The sequence below is a fragment of the Mercurialis annua genome, linkage group LG2 (genome assembly GCF_937616625.2).
Source record: "Mercurialis annua linkage group LG2, ddMerAnnu1.2, whole genome shotgun sequence".
NCBI classification, from domain to species: Eukaryota; Viridiplantae; Streptophyta; class Magnoliopsida; order Malpighiales; family Euphorbiaceae; genus Mercurialis; species Mercurialis annua.
Genome location: NC_065571.1, coordinates 52,145,216 through 52,172,667, shown reverse-complemented (window position 1 = coordinate 52,172,667; position 27,452 = coordinate 52,145,216). Strand labels below are relative to the sequence as shown.

General features: G+C 30.5%; 2 protein-coding genes across 7 annotated transcripts; both read left to right on the top strand.

Moving 5' to 3' along the window:
• Positions 1-8,780: 8,780 nt before the first annotated feature.
• Positions 8,781-15,144, top strand: LOC126670374 (uncharacterized). Of its 4 annotated transcripts, XM_050364085.2 has the most exons (5): positions 8,783-9,080; positions 9,326-9,742; positions 11,073-11,168; positions 13,775-13,842; positions 14,926-15,144. In XM_050364085.2, the coding sequence occupies exons 1-5, from the start codon at positions 8,856-8,858 to the stop codon at positions 15,044-15,046; spliced, it is 927 nt and encodes a 308-aa protein (XP_050220042.1). In that variant the 5' UTR covers positions 8,783-8,855; the 3' UTR covers positions 15,047-15,144. The 4 variants fall into 4 exon arrangements, with proteins under 4 accessions (XP_050220043.1, XP_050220045.1, XP_050220044.1 ...); XM_050364086.2 differs by lacking the exon at positions 13,775-13,842 and having other exon boundaries at positions 8,781-9,080; XM_050364088.2 differs by lacking the exons at positions 13,775-13,842; positions 14,926-15,144 and adding an exon at positions 12,588-12,994 and having other exon boundaries at positions 8,781-9,080.
• A 5,464-nt stretch (positions 15,145-20,608) lies between these two features.
• Positions 20,609-27,060, top strand: LOC126669933 (guanine nucleotide-binding protein alpha-1 subunit). Of its 3 annotated transcripts, XM_050363576.2 has the most exons (15): positions 20,609-20,897; positions 21,852-22,046; positions 22,149-22,221; positions 22,362-22,399; positions 22,481-22,570; positions 22,713-22,790; positions 23,094-23,201; positions 23,344-23,445; positions 24,140-24,195; positions 24,733-24,867; positions 25,193-25,286; positions 25,389-25,448; positions 25,533-25,612; positions 26,212-26,396; positions 26,784-27,060. In XM_050363576.2, exons 2-14 carry the CDS (start codon positions 21,984-21,986, stop codon positions 26,387-26,389), a joined length of 1,155 nt encoding a protein of 384 aa, XP_050219533.1. In that variant the 5' UTR covers positions 20,609-20,897; positions 21,852-21,983; the 3' UTR covers positions 26,390-26,396; positions 26,784-27,060. The 3 variants fall into 3 exon arrangements, with proteins under 3 accessions (XP_050219533.1, XP_050219532.1, XP_050219535.1); XM_050363575.2 differs by lacking the exon at positions 26,784-27,060 and having other exon boundaries at positions 26,212-26,527; XM_050363578.2 differs by lacking the exon at positions 26,784-27,060 and having other exon boundaries at positions 21,847-22,046; positions 26,212-26,527.
• Positions 27,061-27,452: the final 392 nt, after the last annotated feature.

The following is a 27,452-nucleotide window of genomic DNA, read 5'->3' as shown; positions in this document are numbered from 1 at the left end:
ACCACGACCTAGGAAAATTTTTATTTGTACCCTATTTTTGATTTTTATGTTTCATCTCTACCCTAATGAGTTGAATTGACCTATTTTCTTTTGAAAAAAAGTTTAAATTAGTTCTTCATTTTTAACCTATATTCTAATAAAACGTTAATGATAATCATTTATGTATCTTGTTTTAAATATTTTCATCTTTAAATTAATTAAATTATCAAAAAAATTACTCTTGGGGTACAAACGAAACATAAAAATCAAAAATAGGGTACAAATGAAAATTTTCCTAGGTCGTGGTATAAATGAAAAACAATTACAAGGTGGGTGGTTTTTAAGTAATTAAGCCTTAATTTTTTTGTCTTTATTCGCCCAGTTCAGAGAATTATGGCGTCTGGTTTGGTTTTTTGACATTTGAAAACTTTGCAAAGCTCGCAACAATAGAGTGTTTGGTTTCACATGAATCTCTAGTTTATTAATTCTTATATTTGCAAGGCGGTTTATTATTTTTTTTGTTTTTCATCCGCATTTTTCCTATTCGGAAAATATGTTTTAAATGTTTGGATACTTTTATTATTATTCTTGATTGATCCTTTTTCAAGTCTGTTGTCCCTGTACTTTACACTTTTTTTTCTGTAGGTCCTTATACTTCATTTTTGTATTATCTGGTCCTTCTACTTACCTATTTTTGATTTCCATGTCCTTTGCGAGTTTTTTCCAGTCCCTCTACTTACAATTTTTATTTCTTTCAGTCCCTCTACTTACAATTTTTGTTTCCTCCAGCCACACAAAAGGACCGGAAAAAACTCATAAAAGACCTGAAAATCAAAAATAGGTAAGTAAAGGGATCAAATAATACAAAAATGAAGTATAAGGACCTACAAAAAAAAATGTATAAAATACAGGGACCTCTATATGGGTTAAGCCTAAAAAATATCTTAAAAGAGCATAGAAAAGTTGTCATCTTATTGATATCTCAAAATTTATGAGACATGACCGCATCCATATCTCTAAATCTTATTTAGATTTGAAGCCAACTCATGAGATTAGGTAAATTAGAGTTCTTGATTATATATTTCTAGCAAGAGGTTCGATGCACTTCGGGATTGTGATCCAAACATTCAAATATGCTGCCCATATATAGTCATTAATTTCTTCGGGTAATTGATTATAGTACTCTACATTTAGTTACTATTTGAGTGAAAATAATTCCATACTTAAATCTTTAAATTTATAGACGGGTACCGTAAGACTAAATATTTTAACTGTTTCGGTTCAAAAAAGTAAACAGGATTTGATTAAACAAACCTAAACTAAAAGATAAAATTAATATGAAGATTAAAAAATCATGCGAGATTACTATTAGGGATAGAAACGCACAAGATTTTAAAGTCGTCGTTTTTATTGATTGATTTGAGTTGTGTCGAATACAGTCCTAAAACTAACTATTTATAAGCGAAACTCTAAAATTAAAAAAAAAATAGTCTAGTAAGATACAATCTTTTATTTAAATAAATACTAAGTGTGAGCGGAGTGGGGTTTGGGGGCCCTCGCCCAAGACTTATGGCTGACTTCTCGATCTGGAAATAGTTTGAAAAATGGAGTCGTCATCTAGTTTAACTAGAAAATGTCTTTTAACCGACTAGATAACCTTCCTCACCTACGGTAAAATTATCGTGCATCGGACCAAAAACTAGGGTTCGTGGACCTTCCCGAGAATCTTGCACTTAACTTATCCGTTATCGACATTATTTACTGAACATATTCGTTTTATTCTCATCTCAACAATATATGCAATTCATGGGATATAAAAGCTATAAATAAACATGTATGAAAGTTGTAAACACGTTTGACGCACATACAATTCGATCTAGACTGGAATTTGAGGCAAGTAGCAGGTACTCCTAAACATACATCTAACCTTAGAGGTTTCTAACAAGTAGCATAAGTCTGGCTGATCTATATATTTTACATGAACAAAGTCTAAACCAGATGTAAACGTTTGATTTATAGATTTTATCAGGCGGTCTTGAAAAACCTATACAACCATTACTACTTTTTCGTGTTAGTCCTACGATGTTTAAGTGGCTGGCTGGAATTACTTTACTTGGTAATTTTATGTGATTAGTCCTTTAACTGGTTTAATATTCGATTTGGTATGCGTTTGGAAAGCGGTAAACATTGCAAACTGACCCATGTACAGTTATTATACATGCAAGGTTAGAGATACTTTTAAGCCTCGTTGACTTTTTGAGTATTTGGCCTTGCGCGGGTTTTGACCATCGGTCTGGTCAGGATGGGCTCGCGATCAAATCACGAGAGTTGTACGCCTCATCGATACGGTTATACTGGTTTGATCCGAAGTCGATTACAAGTTTGGATTAGCCCGGGATCGGTTCTGGAAGTTGCTGGTTTGCTGGGCCTCAGGCTCGTGCGCCCGGTTTATACATTACATTACATCACTGGACTTTTGAGTCTGTTTTACATCGGGTCTGTCCTGTTATATTATATAATATTAAAGTACACTAAGTGAGCTACGTTTGGGTTCAAACCAGGCGTGATTCAGAGTCCTGATAAGCCGGAAACGCGTTTGGAAGTTGGAATCGAAGTCTGGAAGATCTGGGAGGAAATTTGGAAAGCTGACGAACGAAGAGCACAGCATCGGTGTGACTTCCAGTGCCGGCAGGTCAGAGGGGCGGTGCTGATTATAGTGCCCATTTTGTTTCGCTCCGTTTTAACTCCGTTATTAAAGTTGTCAAAATCGCATAAAATCAGACAAAGAATTCAAATATGGCATATATAGAATGTTTAAAGCTAATGTAAACAAAAAAAATGGGTTTGCAGTAATTTCAAAAATAGCTTTTTTATGGCAAATAAGCTCAAATAATACCTCAAACATGCATCCAATGAGCTATAATTAACTGGTTTTCCGGATTTGAACATATTAAATATATAAAATCAGTCATTAACATGTGTATTCATCGATTTCATGGGAGTTTAGCAATTTAATAATTAAGCTTAGCATGACAATTTCATGGTTAAAATTGGCAAGTAATACTAACATACGCTTAAATCATGTAATTTTAGCAAATATGATGATTATGACATACAATCTAATGGAAAATTAAAGAGACTAATTAAGAGGATCCTTAGAATTGTTGGTATGAGTCCTTGACTCGTTTGCTGGCAAAGTGGATGCAGAATCCAGCTTCGAATCTGATGCATGTGCAGTTTTCTTAGATAATTAATATGTATTAGTGTTTTGGGACCGGAAATTTGTGTGTATGTGATGTAAATATTGGCTATGTCTTATTCTTCGGATTTTTATTTGCTATTTACCCTAATTGCGTTTAATTTTCCAAATTTGCACTTATACACAGATTACGTCTTCTTGAATTTCAGCAAGCAAATCTATAGCTCGTCACCCGGATAGATTTTTCTGAAAATCATCATTGAACGCTTTAGTCCCTTATCACTTTTCATCTGTCCGGAAAATAGGTGTTTAACACTAAACTAACAATTAAGATAATGACTAATTAATAAACAATATAATGACTAGGTAGCTAATAAATAATAAAGAAATGACTTTTGGGTTTAAAAACCTGAATTAGCTTTTATGAGCTTTTTTTAGCCAGTATAAACAATTATTTATTTATTTTAAATTAGAGATTGTATTAAATTCGCTTTAATTTAATTATTAAATTACAATTTTAGTGATATCAGCATGTTTTAAGTGATTTTAGATCTCTGTGTATGTACAAATTCTTTTTGGAGTATTATTTATGCTAATTTTCACTTTTCGACTATATATTGGAAAATGAGATGCTTGGCATATGTCAATGAATTATGAAGTTGGCCGTAGATAAATTATTGGGAGTAAGTGTGGCATTAAAAAGATCGACTATTTTTGTAATTAGCAGAAAATAAATTGTTAATAAACTGACTTTTTTTGACCAAAAATTATAAAATTGAAAGTAAACAATTATTAAATAGAGTATAACTTAAAACAAAAAGTAAACTAAATTTTTTTTAATGAAATTTGTGTATTTTACACTATTTTATAAAATTAGAAATTTATAAAGTGAAAAGTAAACTGATGACCAATTAAAGAAAACTCAATCTCGTTTAAATAAATTTATTAATATTTCATAATATTAAAAAAATTAATTAAGGGTTTATTAAAAATAAAATCTTTTTTTTGATGAATATTAAAAATAAAATCTAATGTATATAATTTTTTATTTTAATTTAATTTTTATATCAACTACAATTAAAACAGACTAAACCGAATCCAATAAATTGAACTAACAGTGGACGGTGAGAGGGAGACTGTGGTCAGTAATAATTAAATAAAAATACTATTTTAATTTTATTTCTTCTAATTATCTCTCAAAAAAATTCATTAAATCAAAATAGTACATATATATAGAAATATTATACACTAAAAAATGGGTTGTCTGGTTTGATTTTAAAAATTATATACCAACTTCCGCTAATTTCTGCGAGCAACTAATTTAGAATAGGTCTATTTTTAATAATAATAAAATGTTTAATTTTTTTAATCAACTATATTTATTATATAATTTTTAATTTATATTATTACAAATATTGTTTCCTTGTTATATATTTTTGGCCTTTTTAGATAAGTACCTATATATAGTGAAAATATTCTAAAAAATACAATGTTAAAGTTTATTTTTAAAAAATACAATTTGTACCTTCTTTTTTTTTGAAAAACTGACTTTTGTTATTTAAAAAAAAATTAATCTCAGAAATTCTATTTGGTTGACCAGTGGTATACTAACATGTACTAATAGTATACTAGAAAATAATTTATGTTTTATATGTACAATTTTAGTTTACTAAAAAATTATTAACGATATACTAAAAATTAATTAATTATAAGTTTATCAGCGGTTTACTCACGGTTCACTAACAGTATTTTAAAAACAAAATTTTAAAAAATACAAAAAGGCAAATAGACTTATTTACACAAAATACTACAACTTATAACCATATATTCAAAATAAAAATTATGACACATTAACCAACGGTCAACCCAACTTCTACTATCAGTGTACTAAAAATAAGGTTATTGGTGTACCATTAGTACACCATTGTTAACTAACAACAAAATAAAATTCAACAACGGTTAACTAACAATTGTATTAACAATATATCCAAAATAAAATTTATTCCAAGTTACCCAATGTTAACCGTTGCTTACCCAACACCCAAAATATTACAATTCTCATCATTTCTTCAAACACCCAGAGTGCTGGCTGTGCAACACCAAAATATTGAACCACCACTACATCACCACTATCGTTCACAAAAGAAAAATAAAAAATGAGTGAAACGAGATGACAACAATAGAATGGATCTGAAATTAAAAGGGAGAAGAACGGCGGTGGCAATGGAATTTCTTCACAATTCCACCATTGATGCTTTCATTTGCAAAAACGCCATTAATTTACAGCAATAGGACTCCACGACACTTTCATCTATTTTGCAAAAATCGAGTCTCGTCTTGTCTCGGCATTCTCCAGTTGCGATTCATAAAGAAAAAGAGGACGGCGGTGTGGTAGCAGAGGAAGAGCACCGTTCTCCGGTGGAAGAACGGAAGTGCAATATGTGGATCGAAAAGTCAAGTCTCGTCTCGTCTCGGCGTTCTCTGGTTGCGATTCATGAAGAAGAAGAAGAAGAAGAAGAAGAAGAAGAAGAAGAAGAAGAAGAAGAAGAAGAAAAGGGAATGACGGTTATGGCAGCGGAGGAAGAACAGAGGTTGTAGATCGAAAGGTTGGAGAATTTGAAGAACGACGACAATTTTTTTTTTTGAGAGAACGACGACAATTTTTTAATTTTGAAGAAAAGGAATGAGTAGGTTGGATTTAGTTAATGCATAATGCAAGAGTCCTGTTTATGAAAAATGAAAAAGTTAAAAATGAGAAGAAAAAATTGTATTTTTCAAAAATGTAACCTGATTCTGTAACAATGAAAATAAGTTGACATATTATAGTATTTTATCTAATTAACTTTATAGTTTTTGAAAACTACTTAAAGCTTCGATGGGACCAATTCTCTGAGGCCCAAACAAAAGATGGCTTTTAGTATGACGAATGTTTTTGTTTGGCCCTAAAATTTTAATTGTAGATTAATTAATTTCACTATTATTGGATTAGAAATTTTCCCTTTTTTGATTGTTTATACTCCCTTCGTCCCGTTTAAAAAGGGACATATCTCATTTTTATTTGTTCCATCTAAAAAGGTCATATCATGTTTTCTATGCCAATTTATATTGAACTTCCACTTTTATCCCTTTAGTTATTTCAATATGCATTAAATGCAACTCAATTTACAATACATTTATTCTATTATTAGGAGAAACCATACTAATTAATAGGGGTAGACATGACAAAATAAAATATTGTCTTATTTTATTAATATTTGTGCAAAACTCATTTGTCCCTTCTTAAACGAGACGGAGGGAGTATATAATAAGGAATAATTACTATCATTTTCATCAGATTTCACATGATAAACTACTTTTTCCATAAAATTTTAAAAATACTATTTTCTTTTTCATATTTGGATTATTTTAACTAAAATCCTCATTTGTCGGGGAGTTTAAATAGCTGAAATATAAAAATAAAAGAGTAACAATGACGTCGTTTTTTTAAAACGGGTCGGGAAATAATATTTAATACTTAGTAAATAATCGAGCAATTTGTAAATGAAAGTATAAAATTGATTAAAATGTCAAATTTAAATGTAGTTTATTTCATATTTTTGGTATAAGGTTCATGAGATTTTTCAGAACGGGTCTCAATTATGAGACGGCATTTTTAAGCCTTCCACATTCAGATTAATCTCTACTCGAGCCATATAGGTCATTTGTGGGAGGCAAACTTTGGTCTTAAGTTTTAAACGGCTGCATACATGAGTATGGTTCGAACACACAACCTCATTTAAGTTAAAAGAGCGTCTTACCAACTCATCTGTGTTTTGGGATCAAAGTATTTTATTTTAAAAGTTACGGCTGTTTAATTTTTTTATGATAAATTTAAAGAGCAACATAAACTTTGTTGGTTACCAATTAATATCTTATTATTTCTGGACTTAGGTCTTAAATATTGGTAGTATAGTTTGGTGGTGCAGATAGAGATATGTATCAATCATTGCACGGCTGTGGCTCTACAAGCTGTGCAATCCATTCAATTCACTCGAATAAATTAAATATGATTTTATTTACATGTCGGTGATTGAAGGTGATTTATTGAGAGTTTGAAACAAATTTATCAAATTATGCATGAAAATGGAGGTTGGATACCAGTTATACCGTGGAGAAATTATTAGGTAGACTATGTCAATAACATTATATATTAACTGAATCTATTAATATTTTATAAAAATTATAATAAAGTTATAATCAATGTTTTTCTTCTCAGTGTTATGGTTGTCTACTTTAAATAATTTTCGGTAGTTTATACTAATAATTTTTTTTTGATAATTAATTTATACTAATAATTAGAGTATGTGTATTTAAAAAAAAACTAATTGAATTAGTTATGTAAAACAAATAAAACACCTCAACGGAAAAAAAATATAACTGCTCTATTAAAAAATCCTCCCATATACCAGCATTTGATAATTTTGGATCAATAAACGACAATATATGTGAATGTTTTTATTCTGCTAAGAGAATATCTTATATGTAAAATTGATCATACTTTATTATAATAGAAACTATTATAATTTGTCTAAATAGATGAAATGTTTTATTTTAAATAGTATTTACTAATCAATCAGTTTTTGAATAATAAATATTTATATATTTTTCAAAAAAAGTTAAGTTTAAATTGTTCGGTGAGTGAATTTAGCTATAAATTAGATTTACTTGAAGGACTTAATTTAACGGTAAAGTATTGTTTTATATATTATGCCGGTTGGGTTTAATCCCGACACTCCAGAAGCGATAGTTTTGCTGTTTAACTAAACTGAACGCGATGTAATTGTACTTATAGTTGATGTGAACGGATTTCGACGAGGGTATATAGTTCTTCGAAAATGAATAAAACTTATAACAACTAACTTTTGCTAGCAACCAACTTATATTAGATCTATCTATGACAAAAAAACTATAAATTAAATAAATTTATTAAGATTATATTACAAACTGTATAATTAATTGTTAAAAAATTACCATGAAGCCCCTCACATTTGATATAATTTACATTTTAGTCCCTCCTGTTTGAAAATTAAATTATGTGGCTCCTCACTTTTGCTTCCGTCAACATTTTAGTCCTTCCATCCATTTTAGTATTAGTCAACAAAGTCAAATAGCTTATGGGTTAATTAATTATTAAAACTGAGGAACTACATTAATTGTTGACAAAAATAAAAGTGTAGGATGAAATCGTTGAGAAAAACAAAAATGGGAGACCATATAGTTTCGTTAACTTCAGTGACTAACATTTAAAATGGACAGAAGGACTAAATCGTTGACAAAAACAAAAGTGAGGGGCTATATAATTCAATTTTCAAACAAGATGGACTAAACTGTAAAGTATGTCAAATATGAGGGTTGTCATAGTAATTTGCTTTTAATTGTTTTAAGTAAAAATTTATAATATTGGCAAACAATTACATTTTTTAGGCAGTGGCAACAAAAAGTTACTATTTGCCCACTTAATATAGAAAATTATTAATTAACATATTAGATAAAAAAAATTGAATCAATAAATTAACAAATCACAAATAAAACCAAACAAACTCCAACCCAACCCAAGTAACCGATTTTTTCCCTTTTCCAAAATAGAAAATGCAATTACCATAATATTAACACACATCACAGTTAGCTTTTATCAGCAATGGCGCTCTCTTTTCTCAGCCCTATCTCTCTCTACTGTTATTATCTCCGCTTCTTTTTCACCTCCTCCGGCCTTTCCCGGCAAGCCGTCGACATCGACAACGACACCACCGTCCATTTCTGGGGTCCGAAGAATACTCACAAAACCACTGCCTTAAACCCTAAACCTTCTCTTGTACTCATCCATGGCTTCGGCCCCGACTCTCTCTGGCAATGGCGTAAACAGGTTCATTTCTTCTTTCATTCGATCAATATGTCCCGTTCCATAAACTTTTTAAATACTCGACGTTTTAGACACGAATTTCTTTCTTTGCATTTTTTGTTGAAAACCTTAAAATAACACTGTTTATCTATGTCAGTGTCTAAGTCTTCCGTTTCTCAGTGTCCGTGTCCGTCTCCGTGCTATTTGAGTCTAATTTCAGTATCCCCCACGACCTAACGCGGCGGAATCATCCTTTTTCATGTGTGCAGGTTCAGTTTTTTTCTTCCCAGTTCAATCTCTACGTTCCTGACCTGATATTTTTCGGGGAATCGACGACAAAGTCTCCAGGGAGGTCGGAGGTTTTTCAGGCAGAATCCATGGCTAGTTTGCTAGAAAAGTTAGGGGTGGAGAAGTACTCTGTTATGGGAACTAGCTACGGCGGCGTGGTGGCTTACCACATGGCTAGGATGTGGCCGGAGAGGGTAGAGAAGGTGGTGGTAGCGAGCTCCGGTGTGAATATGAAGAGAAGTGATAATGAAGAGCTGATTAGGAAATCTAAGATGGATGACATTGGTGATCTGATGTTACCAAAACAAGTTTCTGATCTGAGAACTTTGATGGAGTTGGCTGTTTATGGGCGTTTCATCCACATGATTCCTGACATTATCCTCAAGGATTTCATTCATGTAAGTTTTTTTATAATTTTTGTTATTTCTATGGAATTCCCACTTTAAATTTAATATTTTAAAATATCTACCGTTTTTTTAGATTATAACTTTTTTAACTTTATCAATTATATTCTATTTTGAAGGATCTTATTTCAATTATTTTTAAATAATTTAGTTATAATTGAATTAAATATTTTGAAATTATACTATGAAATTAAAATATGAAGGTAGTATTTTTACGAATAGCTAAATTTTAAAGTTATAAACGATAAAAAGTTACGACTTCAACTCAAATTGAGTTTATGTGACAATTACATTTTACCGCACCATATTTTCTTTTACTACAATATTAATTATTAGATTATCACATTTTATTTATTTTGGAGTAAGAACCAATTTATTACTCTATAATTGCCATATAAATTAATTTACATAAAATTACCAAATTATTTCCCATTATTTGTAATATTAAAGTTCATTTTTTTTTTATAATTTGGAAAGGGGGAGCGCTTGTGGGAGAAATCAAATTTACAACCTAGCAGTTTACTGCTTAACACTTATATTACCATTTGAGTTGTAATTCATTGGTTGAAGTTTATTGTTTAAATGGAAAAGAGTTAGATTTGTTTTAGCCAAATAAAAACAACACATAATTAATAATGGCTAAAATTTAATACCTATCCTTATATAATTTACCTTTTATTAATAGGGTGAGTAAAGATTACCGAAAGACTAAATTATCCGACAGAGCCGCTGATTTTTGATTGGTTTAGTTTGGTTATTCATTTGGGTTCAATTTGTTCAATTTTTATAAAAATGTCATATTTTTTTTCAAAATATTCTTTTTATTTTTTTTATCCAGTTGATTTGATTTTTGAACATTCAATCGACCACTTAATTCTCTTTAAGAATTTCGATGCGATTTGATGGAATCGACCGAAGTCAAAAAAAGAAAAAGAGTAGTTGAGAAAAGGGCATGAGTGGAGGTCATGTATTAATTTAATAAAGTGACAAATTAAAGTTTCTTTCTTTGGTAGGTATACAAACTCTCTATCAAAGTGGGGCAAATTTTAAATAAGTCATTTTGGTTGATAGCCGACTAAATGATAAAAAAAAGGCTAATTATGAACAAATTAATCAAAATCTGTAAAGAATTTAGAAGAAATTGTATCATTTTTAGATTTTTGCACTAGAATAGAGATGCATCAATTATTGAAGAAAGGATCTTTAAAATCATTAATCTATTTTAATGAACCTCTGATATCAAAGTTTTAGACACTGACTGACAAATAACATTAGTGTTTAATTATTATTTTCAAAGTACAAATTGGTTTTTCTGTTGGTGCAGAAATTGTACACTCCAAACAGAAGTAAGAAGTTGGAACTTTTGAAAGGTACAATTATCGGACGGGTTGAAACAGTAAATATATCTCCACTGCACCAGGTAATTCATCAATCTCATTTCACACTCATGTTCTTTTTATAATTTACAGTACCCTTCGCTAATAATCTTTCATGATCCCTGATTTTTGGGAGTTCGATCCTAGAACCTCTAATATATAAAAATAATCATAAAATCTCCTGATTTTTATGTCGGCGCTCACAAATTCCCCCGATATCAAAAAATCGGCAATTTTCGTAAAAATGGTGACGTGGCGGCAATTTATTAATGTCATACCCAACAAAAATCTGACCCTATATCAGCCCATGTCAGATGTCTGGTGACACTTCATTACAAACCTAAAACAAACAAAATACCCTCAAAATTCAAATAAAACAAAATTAAACTAACCCAACCTAATTAAACACAGCCCTATTAAATCGAATCAAACCACCCTAACCCAACCACCATTCTCCGGACACCACCACCCGCCACTCTTTGACCGCTATAAACGGCCAAAAAAAAATTCCGGCCATTCTTCATATCTGTTCTTCAGCGAAAAATAGACCCAGATGAAACGAAGAACAAATCCAGGTAGGTCTGTTCTTCGTTTAAGAACAGATCCGTCTTTTCTTCAACAAAGAACAAATTCAGGCTGTTCTTCAACGTTCAACGGCCAAAAAAGAATTCCGGCCAGAAAAGAATTCCGGCCAGGGAGGCGGCGGAGGGGGGTGGTGGTGGCCGGAGAATGGTGAGTGGGTTTAGGTTCAATTTAATTAAGTTTGATTTAATTGGATTGGGTTAGCTAATTTTTTTAATTGAATTTTTTGGGGTATTTTAGGTTTTGTGGATTTTTTGGTGAGGACCTGACACCTGACATGGGCTGACATGGAGTCAGATTGTTATTGGGTATGACATCAATAAGTCACCACCACGTCACCATTTTTTCAAAGATTGCCAGTTTTTTTTTTTTTCAGAGGTTTTGTGAGCGCCGCCATAAAAATCAGGAAATTTTGTGATCGTTTTCAAATATTAGAGGATTTTGCGATCGGATCCCCAAAAGTCAGGGACCATGGGCGATTATTAGCCAGTGCCCTTCAAATTACGGTATAATTATAAAAAATCTAAGTGTGTTAGTAATTTTAATTAGGCAAAATGCCTTAAAACTGCCGATTTTTTTATTAGTTTTTCAATCTTATTTCGAGTTTATATGATCGTCAATTTTATTCTATTTTATATTTTTTTTACTTTCAATTGTATATTAAATTGATATTTTTTTTATTTGAAAAATGTTTAAAAAGGTTTTCCATATTTATATATTCCAAATAGTCTTAATGTTATATAATACAAAAAACTATTTCCAATAAATTTAAATAACAATAATTTTAATTTGATATAATTTAATGCTAGTAATTTTTTTATGAATGATTTTGATGCTAAAACCGCTTCCCACCTTGCCGCCGCCTTATTTTGGCCCTGCAGTCGCTCTCCTCTGACCAATAAACACATTTGGTTCATCTTCTCCATGGAAAAGACGAACAGATCATCATCTTCCTCATGAAAAAGATGAACAGATCATCTTCTCCATGAAAAAGACGAACCCACCCAAGACGAATCTAGATCAGACTCGTCTTGAGGAAGACAAACAATGGGTCAGAGGAGAACGATTGCGTGGTCGGATCGAGGAGAATGGTTGCAGCATTATCCCGGTTAGAAGCGATTTTAATGTCAAGATGAGTCTGAAGGTTTATAATTTTTTAATAATATTTAAAAAATTAATTATTTATGTAATAAGTTTAGTTAAATTAATTATATTTCTAAATTAGATTTTAAAGATGACAGACTCATTTGAATTTTTTTGAATGAATAAAAAATTACTCTTAGATTTAGTTTTTTTCCGAATGATTTCATCCTAGTCCCAAATTGAAATTTTAGAGTGAAAGTGCAATTGAAAGTGAAAAATGCAAAAAAAAAGGGATTAAAAGGTGACAGTTTGTTGAGACATTAGACCTTTTAATTAAATATAGTGACAGGAAGACTTTTTTTTGATGTTTATTGTTGTCAAAAACCAAATATTTTTATTTTTGAAAATATATTTAAAAATTTTAAACATTGTAAATTTATTTTAAGTTAATCAATCAGCTGAAAATTTATCCAATTTTTTAAAATCAATTTAAAATTATGCGAAATTGATTTTGTCCGAACTTTGTGTCATTTAATTGTCAACTTCTCTTCTTTCCCAATTAAAAAAGTTTCATATTGAATTCTCATATAGGCATAATTAAATGAATTTTAAAAAATTAAATAGATTGCAATGAATTGGTCAATTTGAGATAAATTTATAACTCTTAAATGTTTAGATAGATACATAAAAATCGAGATTAAATGGATAGATATTTATAGACAACTAAAAGAAACAGAGGAAGTACCTTTTTTATTCGATTAGAAGATTAGAAAAATAGACAATGTTCGGACAAAAAAAAAGACAATGGCACACGACCAAAATTACACTTAATTGATTCAGTTGATAAATTTAATTGCAACTGTCATAAAATCTTTCAATTTATAATTGATAAAATTGAAAATGTTAATTAATACTAATAAAAAAAGATCAATATTTAAATTGTTTTAATCACTGGATCTAAAATTAGTTATACTTTTGCCTTTAGGATGTCTTGTTAATTTGGGGAGCCCATGATCAGATTTTCCCCTTGGAAATGGCATATGAACTCAAAGGGTATGTGCTGCACTCTACCAACTTTACCACATTTTTTTCTACTCTTTATTCTTATGTTACATTATCGATCTTACTTGAGATAATAATATATAAGTATATCGATCTGGTAATCGTGTCGCGTTTTATAATTATGTTTTATAATTATATGTTCAATGTATAGCTTCATATATGTATCGGGTGTTAATGAGTCGAGCCGAATTTAAATTATGTTAAATTTGAGTTCAAGTTTTATACGTATTCAAGCTCGAGTCCAAATGGCCTTAAATTTTAAGTTCGAACTCGAGCAATAACCGACCGAGGTATTCAAGCTCAACTGGAGTAACCTTTAATTCATTAAAAATATAAATAGTTATTAAGATTATGATATACAATGTCTTTCTAATCTTTTTCTCTGTACAAAATGTAGTTCAACTAATTAAGATATTATACGCTTAAGCCAATATTAAAAAAATTAATTATTATTTCATAGGCTTAATTATGATTTACTAATTATGATTTATTAGTGTGTGTTCATTTCACGTGACCTTTATATTGTCAAAAAATCACGTTGTTGTGGCATCGTCTAATGGATCAAAAAAGAAATCTTTTAGATCTCTTGCGATTTTTACCAAAACTTTTATTTATTTAATTTTTACAGTTTTAGTCAAAATTATGCTTTATGAATTTTACGTCGTTATGATTTTTTGACAACATGAAGTCGCGTAAAATTAGACACATCCTATTAAATCAATTGAAGCAAATTGAAAAAATTCAATGCAAGTGCTCAAAATTATAATTCTTCTAACTAAAAGTACAAAATACTGAAAGATATTTGAATTTTCTGATTCATTAGTACCTATTTTATATTTGTAACAAACTCATTTAACTCTGTTCAAATTAGCAAGTGTCGTGACTCACTTTACTTAACATTTAAGATCGTTTTGAGATTATATTCGAATAGTTCAAGTTCGAATTCAACTCAAACCTCTTGAATTTTAAATTTTTAAAATCCGTTTCGAATAATTCAGGAGTAGAATAGTAGACAACTCGTTACATCCCTAATATGTGTTAATGTTATTGAAGTTGTTTTAATTATGATTGCAGGCTGATCGGGAAGAATGTGAAATTGGAAATTATAAAGAATGCATCGCATGTACCCCAAATTGAAAATCCAACTCAATTCAACAACATTGTCAATAGTTTCTTGTGCAGTAGCTCTTCTTAATTGCATTGCCCTTTTTTACTTTAAGGTGCCTTCTCTTGTTTTAATTAATAAATGCGATTAATTTTATTAATCAAGCAATTGAAGAAATTTTATATAAACTTATTATTTAGCTAATAAAATTAATATAAAATAAAATAGACACTACATATAAAGTAATTGTCTCTTATTTTAGTTCAATTTTTAGATAAATATATATCTTCCGTCTTATTTAAAAAGTCTTTTTAATAATTAATTATCTTATAAAATGTGTTTAAATATTAAAACAAAAAAGAAATAAAAAATAATTTCAATTTAAATATATTGAAAATATAAAATTAAGTTTTTAAGTATGATATCTTAAAGTGAGGACATAAGATGTACTAATATTATAGAATTCTATTTTTAAAAAGTAAAATTTATACCAAAAACTAAAAGAATAATTATTCTATTTTTTTTTTAAAGAACTAATTTATCAGAATGAGGGAGACATAGCTTTTCGCGGACTATGATCATTGGAGAGTACAGAATTAGGTAATTATTCCATTATGGCCAGGCCTACCGCGATTGGCTAGACTTTACAAATGTCACTCTGGCAGGTTTCCAAATATAATCAAAAACTAAGGTTTAATCTATGTAATCCATTCATGAAAAATTAAGGCCTAATTACTTAAAAATCACCCACCTTGTAACTTTTTTTCATTTATACCACGACTTAGGAAAATTTTCATTTGTACCCTATTTTTGATTTTTATGTTTCGTTTGTACTCCAACAGTAATTTTTTTGATAATTTAATTAATTTAAAGATGAAAATATTAAAAACAAGATACATAATTTATTATAAAAATAAAGATTTTGTATATAAGTAGCCACTATTTTATTACTGTATGTAAAATAAAAATTTAGGTATAACACTTTCAAATGTCGGAGTTTACTAATAAATTAATCGTGAAATAGCTGAATTGTAAAAGTTTACTAATAAAAATTTAGGTATAACACTTTCAAATGTCGGAGTTTACTATTTCAGTGCACTTTCATTTGTACCCTATTAAAATTAGCAGCTTTAAAGTCATGGCTAAATAGCTGAATTGTAATTTATTATAAAAATAAAGATTTTGTATATAAGTAGCCACTATTTTATTACTGTATGTAAAATAAAAATTTAGGTATAACACTTTCAAATGTTATCTACTCGTTTGTTTGATTTTTGCTAGTTTTTTTACAGAAATATACAAAATAGAATCTATCACATTCTTAATACTCCATATGACATATATCTAAGTACATCCAAATATTTACAAATTTTTTTAAATTTTTATGCGTCAGTTGAAAACATCGCCTATAGTTTTGTTATCGTGACGGTATGATAATGTAGTCGACGCTTTTGGTGATCGTAGCATTCCTTTTACAAACTTCAAGCCTTCTCCATAATCCCACAAGCTTTCTCCATAGTCTTTCATTATTCATCAACATTTTATCCCTTTTGAGAATCGAACCCAAGATCTCTAGGGTTTTGAACCTTCCTCATAACCAATTGAATTAGTGTTCATTGGTACTTGTTTGCTTTACCTATGTTCATCCAAATTAAACCATAATTTTTGTTGACAGGTAGGTCAAAAATGGAATGTGTAAGAAAAGAAATTGGTCATTGAGAGAAAAAAAAGTGCTGATAGAAGAAATCGAACTCATGATCTTAGTAGAATATTACTCAACTCACCATTTGAGTAATATAGTTTATCGATAAAAATATAAGAATTAGTTCCGCCTAAAGATACACGATTCGAGTCCAACCAAATTTAATTATTCTACATGTAACTTCAAACTCGACTTGAGCCATATCTAAAATTTATCTCTTTTATTTAAATTCGGGTCACACGCTATATTTATATGTGATTGCACAAATTTTTTCAAGGCCCGCATTAAATTTTAAACAGATTTAACATTCAAATTTATTTTTATAAATAGACTTGTTACGGATTTAGGCTTCAACTGGACTCTATATAAAATAATAGTTTAAATTTGATTTAAGACGGATGGGTTTGAATAGGCCAAATGAACTCTATGATCAAATCTGTTTCCACTTTTGAGTCCAATTAAACTTTATAACGAGGAGGTGTTTCAGAAAATTAATATGTGTTTTGAAAAATTATATAAAAGTTTGAAAATGAAAATACTACTTATTTTTTTTAATGTTAGAATGGGGAGAGAAAAAAAAAAATTATAGGTAGAAGGTATAAAAAAACAATTATAGTTCTTAAGAAAGTATACATAAGCCCTTAAACTAATTTTGGGCACTGTTAAGCCGTCGTTGTTTCAAAACAAAACAATTAAACCAGTTCGTTCATCACCGTTGTAAATAACTGTTAACTGCTTACATGCCTCTCATGATCTTATAGAAAAATGTTTAAAAATAACTTTACTGTTTAAAATATTTACAAATTTTATATTTATGATCTTTTAAACTCTTTTCACCCTCTTATATTCCTTTAAATACTAATAATTAAATAATTTTTAAAATTAAATAATTTTAAAAGAAAAAAAACAGTCTCTAGCGAGCGAAATTTTTGTCCTCTCACCTGATTATTGGTGTTTAATATTCATCTTCCCCGCTTCTATTCGGCGAGCGAAATCTTTTTTCTTCGTCTTTCGCACTCCTCTCCTCCTTCAACCTGCCTTTGTAGCCACCTTTCTAGCCACCACCTCTATAATCACCGTCTCCACCTTTGGCTACTGCCACCCTTACCCGCCACTAGCCGCCATAGATCCTCTGGTTTGCCTGAAACGAAAACTCTTCGTCTAAACTTCGTCTCAAACGAAACTACTTCGTCAGATGAACTATATGAAGCTCTTTGTCTAGTTCGTCTGAGACGGAGCGACAGGTATCTAATGGCTAGTGGAGCTCATTTTTTTAAATATTATTTAATTAAAAAAATATCAATCAATTAGATCTTTAATTTAAAGTTTTTACCAATAAACGACTTATATGAATTTTGTTTTGAGAAATATTATAAATTTTAAGGTAATTTTTGAACTTATTTTTCTAATGGGAAAAGGGTCATTTATGCCCCTAAGGTTTGTTTATGAGATCAAGTGAGCCCCTAACGTCCATAAAGGTTCAAATATGCACCTAACGTTTTAAAAAATGAACAATCAGGCCCTAATTTGACTTATAAATGAGACGTTAAGGGCACGGTTGTCAAAATCGGAGGGTCTGTTTGATCAATTTTTAAGACGTTAGGGTAGAGGTGGCCACGGTTCATAACCCGGCGGTTCCGGTTCGGAACCGCCGGGTCACGGTTCAAGCAAAAGTGGAACCGGCCCGGAACCGCCTAAGAGACGGTTCCATGACGGTTCGGAACCGGACGGTTCCGGTTCCGGTTTAGGATGGTTTAGAAAAACAATTTAAAATAAAATTAAAATTTAATTACTAAAAAATATAATTTAACAATAAAATAACCCACGGAGATAATATTATAAGAAAATAAAGAATTTTGTTTTAAAAATTAAAATATTAACCAAAAATTTAAATAAAACATATATAACATATATTTTATTGTAAAAATAAATATATTATATAATAAAGATATAATATGTATTTCAAATATATAATATATATTTTTTATCAACGAGTTCGACCCTTAAACCGCCGGTTCACGGTTCAACAAATCTGGAACCGGCCCGGAACCGCTATTCGTACGGTTCCGGGCCGGTTTTAGTCCGGTTCCGGGTTTGACCGGTTCCGGGCCGGTTCACGGGCTGACCCGGCCCATGGCCACCTCTACGTTAGGGGCATAGTTGAACCTTTCCGGACGTTGAGGGCTTACTTGATCCTCGAGTCAAACCTTAAGGGCATAAATGACCCTTTTCCCTTTTCTAATAAATCTGACTGTCCTAATTGTTATACAAGTAAAGTAATGTCTAATATTTAACGGAAGAGTTTATTTGTAGTTTAAAAATTAAAAAGATTTAATTGTTCTCTTTCAAAATTGCGAAGGTCTAATTATACTCAAAATTAATTTACGAATATATATATATATATTTTTGTAAAAACTACGACATTTTTTTTTACTTTTTACTTTTACTATATAAATATTCTTTCAATAGCCATGCACACTTTTTAATTTTTTCAATGCGGGTACAAACTAACGGCAATTGAATCATTTTATGGAATTACTATTGCATTCTTATTTCAGTTATCTCCAAGTCGAGGAGATCTATTTGGAGCACCGGCACGGTTTGCATTACACGTGAAAATTCTTGAGATTTTTTATAGTCTTCTATCAGTGATAGTTTGGAAAATATTTTATTTTTACGATGAGCATTATTCTACTGATATTGCTGGATTAATTTTTCTTCTTCTCCAAATACTAAAAGTAAATAAATAATATTTTTTATTTTTAGCCGGAAAATAACATTCACTTTTTTTTTTAACCCAAATAGTATTATATTTTCTTTCTATAGTCAAATTACATTGATTTTCTACTCGACTGTTTTCTTGCATTTTAAGGAAAATGAGCGGAAATTATTGGTTAATTGTTTTTATAGTCAAAAGAAAGGAAAAAAAAGCTTTGTAATCAATTTCTTGATAAAGACAATTATGCAATTTACACGATGGAATTTTCAAACCACATGGTCTTTAGGTCAAATACCGAGTTCTAAATTATTAGAGAGTGGTTAGGTTCATTTTTTTTTTAGAAAACACAACTTCAAAAGCCACACTTTAGCAAAATACTACTATTTCCGTCCTAAATTGATAGACGCTATTTTATATTCGTTTGTCCTAAATTATAAATGGTAATTTATTGTTTAAATGCTTAAATGATGTATGTATCCTCATTAATTATAATATGTTATATTAAAAAAAGAGTAAAAACCATTAAGAAATAAAGTCAACACTGCATTAAAAAAAGATAGGTGTGATACGTTTTTTTTATAAAATTATCCACTTTATATAATTTTTTTTTTAATTTTTACATTTGTACTAAACTGCCTATTAATTTAGGATAGAGGGTGTAAAAACTAAAATTATAAATAGTGAGGTCACAACTGAGGGTGCTTGACTCAAATTACATGAAACTAAATTAGTCCATTTATGCCAATAAAAAAATAAAAATTAGTCCATTTATTTAATTGCTTCATCTTAATTTGTCTAATATTTGATTGAAATACTTAACGTAACAATTAAATCAATATTATATAATTACACCGATTATGGTTTATCGATTAAGTTCAGATTTCTGCACACTCGCACTCTTTAATAAAATTAGCATTGTAATAATTGAGCTAACCATAATCTTTGTATATTATATAGACAAAATGGGAATAAGCAAAGAACAAAATTTAAATTAAAACATATACTAATATTATAAGACTAAAAACTTGTTCACGGGCAAAGACATGTCCTTTGGTCAATAAGTGCGGTAAGAAATTAGAGCAGACAGACTCAGAAAATCTCATCAGTATTAACGTTTTTCATTCATCTTTATTAGTATGATTTAAATATATTATGTAGTACTATTTAAATTTTTAAAATATTTTTATTATAATTTAAATATATTAATATTTTTGGGTTTGGTTTCTTTGGTTGTACTTGTCTGTCTGGTTGTAGTCAAAGTTGAAAGAGAGAGAGAAAGCTCCGGTTGCAGCTTTCGGCGCTGTTTCTAGATTTGTAGAATACACAACTAATTAAGTCTTTTAATTATTTGTTAAACAGATTAATAATTGGACATAAATTTGTTTATGTTTATATAAACAAAACAAAGAACAGTCCAACTTTCATTCTTTGTTTTTTTCTATCTTTATTGTCATTCCACTGTCAAAGTTCATCATCAGGAGCTGAATCCATAGCTAAAGCTGTGAAATTACCACTCTTAGGTAACTTTTCTTCTCTTTTTTACTTAATTTACTGTTTCTAGATCTTTACCATTTCTGGGTTTATTGATGGATCTTCTAACTGTTGCAGATCAATGGGTTTTGTCTGCTGGGTTTAAATTCTTTTTGTGATTTTCTGTTTGCTTGTTTTATTTTATTTTTTGTGTTTTTATACTTCTTATTTTTACAATTTTTAAAAATGTTTAGCAGTTTAGTTGATTAATCTAAGACAAGTAAACTAGTATGAATTGGAGCAAAGGTATATTTATTGTGAATTTAAGTGGTAGATATATTTGTTAGCTTTGTGGGCATTTTTTATTATGTGTATTAATTGATTCTATAGCTTGTTTCTGACTGATGGATTGATATGGCAAGTAACCCTATGTTTGAATTGGAATTTAAAAAGAAATTGAAGCTTAGCTTATGCATGCTTCTATTTGACATCACAATCAGCTGCTTCATAAGTAGGCATGTGACTGAAAATTTCCATGTTTAGCAGTTAGTCTCGGCATTTCAGACGAACCTTTGTTACCTTGCTTTGTTCAAATGAGTTTCATAAAATTTATGGAATTCATTTGTAAATGAGTATAGTAGTCTTTGGTTTACAAGAACTTTGTTTTTTAAGTTTTGTAGAATTGAACATGTTTGTTTGAAATATAGAAATTAAATTAAATTTAGAGTAAAATTGAACCGAATGACGGTAATCTTGTAATGAAGCATGAAATGATAATGGCTCAATGCTTACAAGGAGAAAGGACCAACTTTGTTTGCCTCAACTAATTGAACAATAGTTTTGCAAATCTGTTGCCTAATTGGTTCTTCAATGTGTTATTTACCAGTATAATGAGAATATATGAAAATATCGCCATGAGCATTCAGATATGTTGACTGATGATTAAGCTTAGAGTATTTCTATTCTGCCTAATGAAGATGCTAATTTATCATTTTTTAGTGTAGGTTCATACCACTATTTTCAGGTTAAGTAAACCACATTATGAACGATATTTATAGACGGGATTTAAAGAATTTTTGGACACCTGGTCAAGCCTGATTATTGCCTCGCCTGCGCTGCCAATTTTAGTACAGAATATGGGGTCGCTCTGTAGTAAACAAAATCGTTACAATGAAACAGATGCTGAAGAGAATGTACAGGTTAATAGCTTCTTTTTTTGTTATAATCTGTAATTATAATCATTCTATTCGTCTTTTCTTTTAAAGCTTTAGGCCTCAATTTAATGTTAATTGTATATCCAGGCTGCAGAAATTGAAAAGCGAATTGAACAAGAAACAAAGGCCGAAAAGCATATTCAAAAACTCCTACTTCTAGGTACTAACCGTTCATGCATAATTTAATCATTTGGGATCTAAAAAGAATAGGCCAATTTAGACTAGTATTTTTTCTGTCACTTTTTTCATTTGTTTTTTCTGTGTTTTTAACCTCACTATGTTCTCCTTGTCATGCTCTAGGAGCTGGAGACTCTGGCAAGTCAACAATATTTAAGCAGGTAAGACGTAATGTCAATCACGTAGTTATGTTTTCTGAGTGCCACTCATGCATAGATATCTGATGTATGATTTACTCGCAGATAAAACTTCTGTTTCAAAGTGGTTTTGACGAGTCAGAATTGAAGAGCTATACATCCGTCGTCCATGCCAATGTTTATCAGACAATAAAAGTATGCAATACTTGAAAGGGTGTGTTGGTTAATGCCCTGTTAGCATATTGAAATGAATATGTAGGGTCAGCCATAATGGCAAATTTATTGAAAGTGTAAGTTTTGAGGTTATATTGAAAGTATATCCAATGTGTCTGGACAGATATTGCATGATGGATCAAAGGAACTGGCTCAAAATGAAGCAGATTCCTCAAAGTATGTCATATCCGGTGAAAACAAGGTTTGAATTCACCACTTCAACTTGTATTACTTTCTATTATGATGTAACAATAAAAGAGTCTGTTACATTGCTTTGGCCGGAAATGACATATTAGAAATACTATGTTATGACTAAAGACTTACGACTTACGACTTATGACTTACGACTTACGACTCACGAGTCATCTAACATATATGGTTCATAATTCATATAGAGTATTAGTGGCTTATTTTTTAATGGAATTTGTTGCTCTCCTAAGAATTGCTGTGTAGTTTTCATAATTTTTTCGCTGCTAAAGTTGATACATTTTCCATTATACATCAGGACATTGGGGAAAAGTTGTCAGAAATTGGAGGTAGATTAGATTACCCACGTCTTACCAAAGAGCTTTCAAAGGAGATTGAAACTTTATGGAAAGATGCTGCAATTCAGGTTGCTGGTTTTATCCTGTAAAATGCAACTACTGACTTCTTGGCATCGTTTTTTAAATTTTTTATTATTCAGTATTTAGTCAAGCTTTTCATTTATGATTACTAAACAAAGTATTGCATTAATGTTTGGTATATCTTTCTAGGAAACATATGACAGGGGTAATGAGCTTCAAGTTCCAGATTGCGCCCATTATTTCATGGACAATTTGCAAAGATTGTCTGATGCAAATTATGTTCCAACTAAGGTATTAATAGCTTGTGATCATTATGTTAACTAGCGAAAAACTTAGAATATTAGGATAAAAGTGTTTGGGTGTTTCTTGAAATTAGCCATAGGCAGAAAATGCTGTGCTGATGTATCATCTGGGTTTCTGCGGCATATGTTGACATGTTGTTTGACCTTAATGTTAAATGTTTTTCCTTTTTACTGGTTACAACAGTAGGCATGTTGAATTAGCCAATGTAGGGGAGAACTTTCCAGATCGCGAAGCTGATATTATTATGGATAAAAATGGTTTTATCTAATTAAATGAAAATAATTAACTAAGTTGACTATCTGACCCTTATTCTAATGATTCAATTTTCCAATCCTAATATAATGTTAAGAAATGTTACATATTATAAGTCTCCTATCAATATTAAATTGCCAATTTAATGGCTGTACTAACTGATGTCATCAGCTTGATGATTAATTTTGATATAGGTACTCTGTGTGGTTTTAATGGTGGAAGAGTTGAGAAAACTAAGCATTTAATATCTGAGATTCCTATAGTTGAGCACTATCTATGTCTTGCAGTAGTAGATATTAATTATTAGGAATTTGAATTATAAATTTATAGGATTTTAGCTTATGTAGGCAGCTAATTCTGAAAAATTGTCTCCAATTTAAATCCCTTTATCACTCTTTTCAATAGCTTCTTAATGCATGTGATATTGCAGGAGGATGTTCTTTATGCAAGAGTTCGTACAACTGGAGTCGTTGAGATCCAATTCAGGTGAAGATAATAACTATTTATAGAGTATTTTCTTGTTTTCCCAATTTGATGTGTGTCTATATGTACTGTTTCAAAATTACTACATCTATTCTCGAAGCTCATGAAAGTTATGAGATCGTCAATACTATTGTTGGCCTTATATTCAGTATGTCTGCAACTATGCTGATTTATGTTTTCTATTGCATTGCACTTGAATTTTCTGGCTTTGTTCAATTGTTGAGATGATGCCTTGTCGTATTTTAACTGTAAGATTTTTGTAATGTCCATTAGTAGGCTAGCATATTACATAGTTCATTGGACTATTGAGTATCGAGCTTAGTGAATTCATTTTGAAATTATAGCTCTCTTACAGTGTTTTTGATCCATTAACATGCAATTTTGACATGTAGGATCTTTCTTTCAATAGGAGTTTGGAATCCAGGTTCTAAGATTTTTTAATATGCATCCCTGTCGGTCCAACATCATAATTTTGTATACATGCGTTTGATGACTTCATGTAGTTCAATCAGTAACCCATATTGGCTTTAACTTTGACAGCCCTGTTGGAGAGAATAAAAGAAGTGGTGAAGTTTATAGACTTTTTGATGTTGGTGGCCAGAGAAATGAGAGACGGAAATGGATCCATCTGTTTGAAGGCGTTACAGCTGTAATATTTTGTGCAGCAATCAGCGAGTAAGATCACCTATTTCCATTTAATGGGATACTGTTGTCCTTAATTTTTGAGTTTCAAAAAGTATTTTTTTTCTGTGTCAGAAATATTCAATTGCTGATGATTATAAATATTGCAGTATGTTTCCCTAAGTGCCATATTATCTTTTATTCATCATATTTTTGCATTTCAAGTTCTGACATCGTATTGTTGGAGGCATCTGATTAGCCAGTTTTTAGTTTGCGGTTTTAATTTCCGTTGCAATGTCCTAGCATTTGACTTTGATAGTTATAACATCAGAGCAAATGTAAAACGGAGTAGGCCTTGAACTGGTAATTTGTGTTTTAGGTACGATCAGATGCTTTTTGAGGATGAAAACAAGAACCGTATGATGGAGACAAAGGAGCTTTTTGAGTGGGTCCTGAAGCAGCCATGTTTTGAGGTATAACTTTGATGCCACTTTTTGAAGTTTAATATCTTTTTTATGATAAGCTTTTAAAGATGATTGCAATTCTTTGCTTAATTTTTTCATTCTTGTATGCAGAAAACATCATTCATGCTGTTTCTCAACAAATTTGATATATTTGAAAAGAAAGTTCTCAATGTAAGAACTAACAGCACACCATTTTTCCATTTAGTAAAAAAATTTTAGTAATTGCTTGGATCTTTAACATTTCACATTGTATAGGTTCCGTTGAATGCATGCGAGTGGTTCAAGGATTACCAGCCAGTTTCAACAGGAAAACAAGAGATTGAGCATGCATATGAGTAAGTATTTTACATATAGTTTTCTAGAGTTGAGGGTAGTTTTGTGATGACAACTAGTTAGCAGGACGAGCCTGATACAATGGCTAAACTAAGTTGCACACAAACTTTCGAGTCATGTTTTGGTGCTCCATTTCCATTTCCGAAAACGCTTTTGAAACTCTGAAACCTTATATTAATGATTTATTTTTATAAAGAATGAGGTTTCGCTCGTTTCCAGTTTCGGTGTTTTTTTTTCCGTGCTACATAGTGGCTAGCATATGGGAAATTTTTCCATTATTTGAGAATCAAGAGGCTGGGAACTGAAACTCCTCTAAAATTATACGACTAGATGAATCTTTTTATTCCGTATTGTCCATTTTTAGTGCCAGGGTTTCTCTGAATTTGTAAGTTATCACTAAATAAGTTTTCATACCAAGGCTCAATCAAATTATGTCCACAACTTCTACCAATTTTGCCATATCCCCCTCCTTATTTTTTCGATTAAAATCATACTATTACTAGCCTGCCTTATTATGTTTTTTGAAACTTCGGAAGGCGTTTATTATGAATTATGTTTCCATACACTGAATGATCGTATCATTGTTGATTCCATTCTTCAGGTTTGTCAAGAAAAAATTTGAAGAGTTGTACTTCCAAAGCACAACCCCTGATCTCGTGGATCGTGTATTTAAAATATACAGAACCACTGCACTTGATCCGAAACTTGTGAAGAAAACATTCAAGCTTGTAGATGAGACTTTAAGACGCAGAAATCTCTTTGAAGCCGGCTTATTGTGAAGACAAGGTATATTTTGGAAAATTATGTTCATAGTTTGAAGAACTTGATATTCTGATTACTAAACTTCATCTGATTTGATGGCAACCTAAAAATTTTGGAATGAATATTAATATATTATTTTTTCTCCCATGATTTCATTTGACCGGTGATTTATCTTGAGAAGGAATATTCGTAGCTTATGCTCTTTGTGTTGTGCCAATTGACAGTTAGCATAAAATATTTTGCAAAAAAGGACACAAGAAAAAACAAATTATATTAAAGAAATGTTAATTTTTCTTTGACTGTTGTCTGCTTCTATTTGTCCAACATTTGGTGTCAATTTGATGGGAAAATGTCACCCTCGTACTTTTTATTTTAGTTTATTAGTCCTTGTTTTCTTGATGTTTGATTCAGAGGTTGGGAAGATTACAGGAGGTTGGATTCTTGGTTTAGAGAGGTTGAGAAGGTTACATAAGATTGGAACCTGATCAACAACAATAGCCAAACCAAACAGGCAGGGGTCTATAGAGGTGCAAGTAAACCGAGTTGAGTTTGAGTTATGACAAGCTTCGATGTCAAATGTATAATACACGTTTGATTTCGAATTCGCTTAAATTTTCAAGTTTGAGTTCGAGTAGCAGCCAAACTTGAATAAGTTTGAGTATAATAAAAAATCAAAAAATTACTATTATATCTGATTTATTTAAAAAAATTACGAGTACAAAAAGTCTTGATAAAAAATATCTTTTATATTTATGACAGACAATGACAGGCTCATTTAGGCTTGCCAGCTTAACTACTATACTAGAGATGGGCGCAATGTTAAATTCGAGTAGCTTGAGGTCAAACTCGACTCAAATTTTTCAGATCAAGCCTAAGTAATTCGTGGATAGCTGAAGTTGTTTACACTTTACACCTCTTAAAGAGTGTGCATTTGGTTCAAACTAGAATAATAGTTTGTCTTTTTTAAAATCATACCAAACTGAATTGTCAGAGAATTAAAAAATTTCAAATAGCTCGACTCAAGCCTAAGTAATTCGTGAATAGCTCAAGTCCTTTACACCCTAAAGAATAGTTCAAACC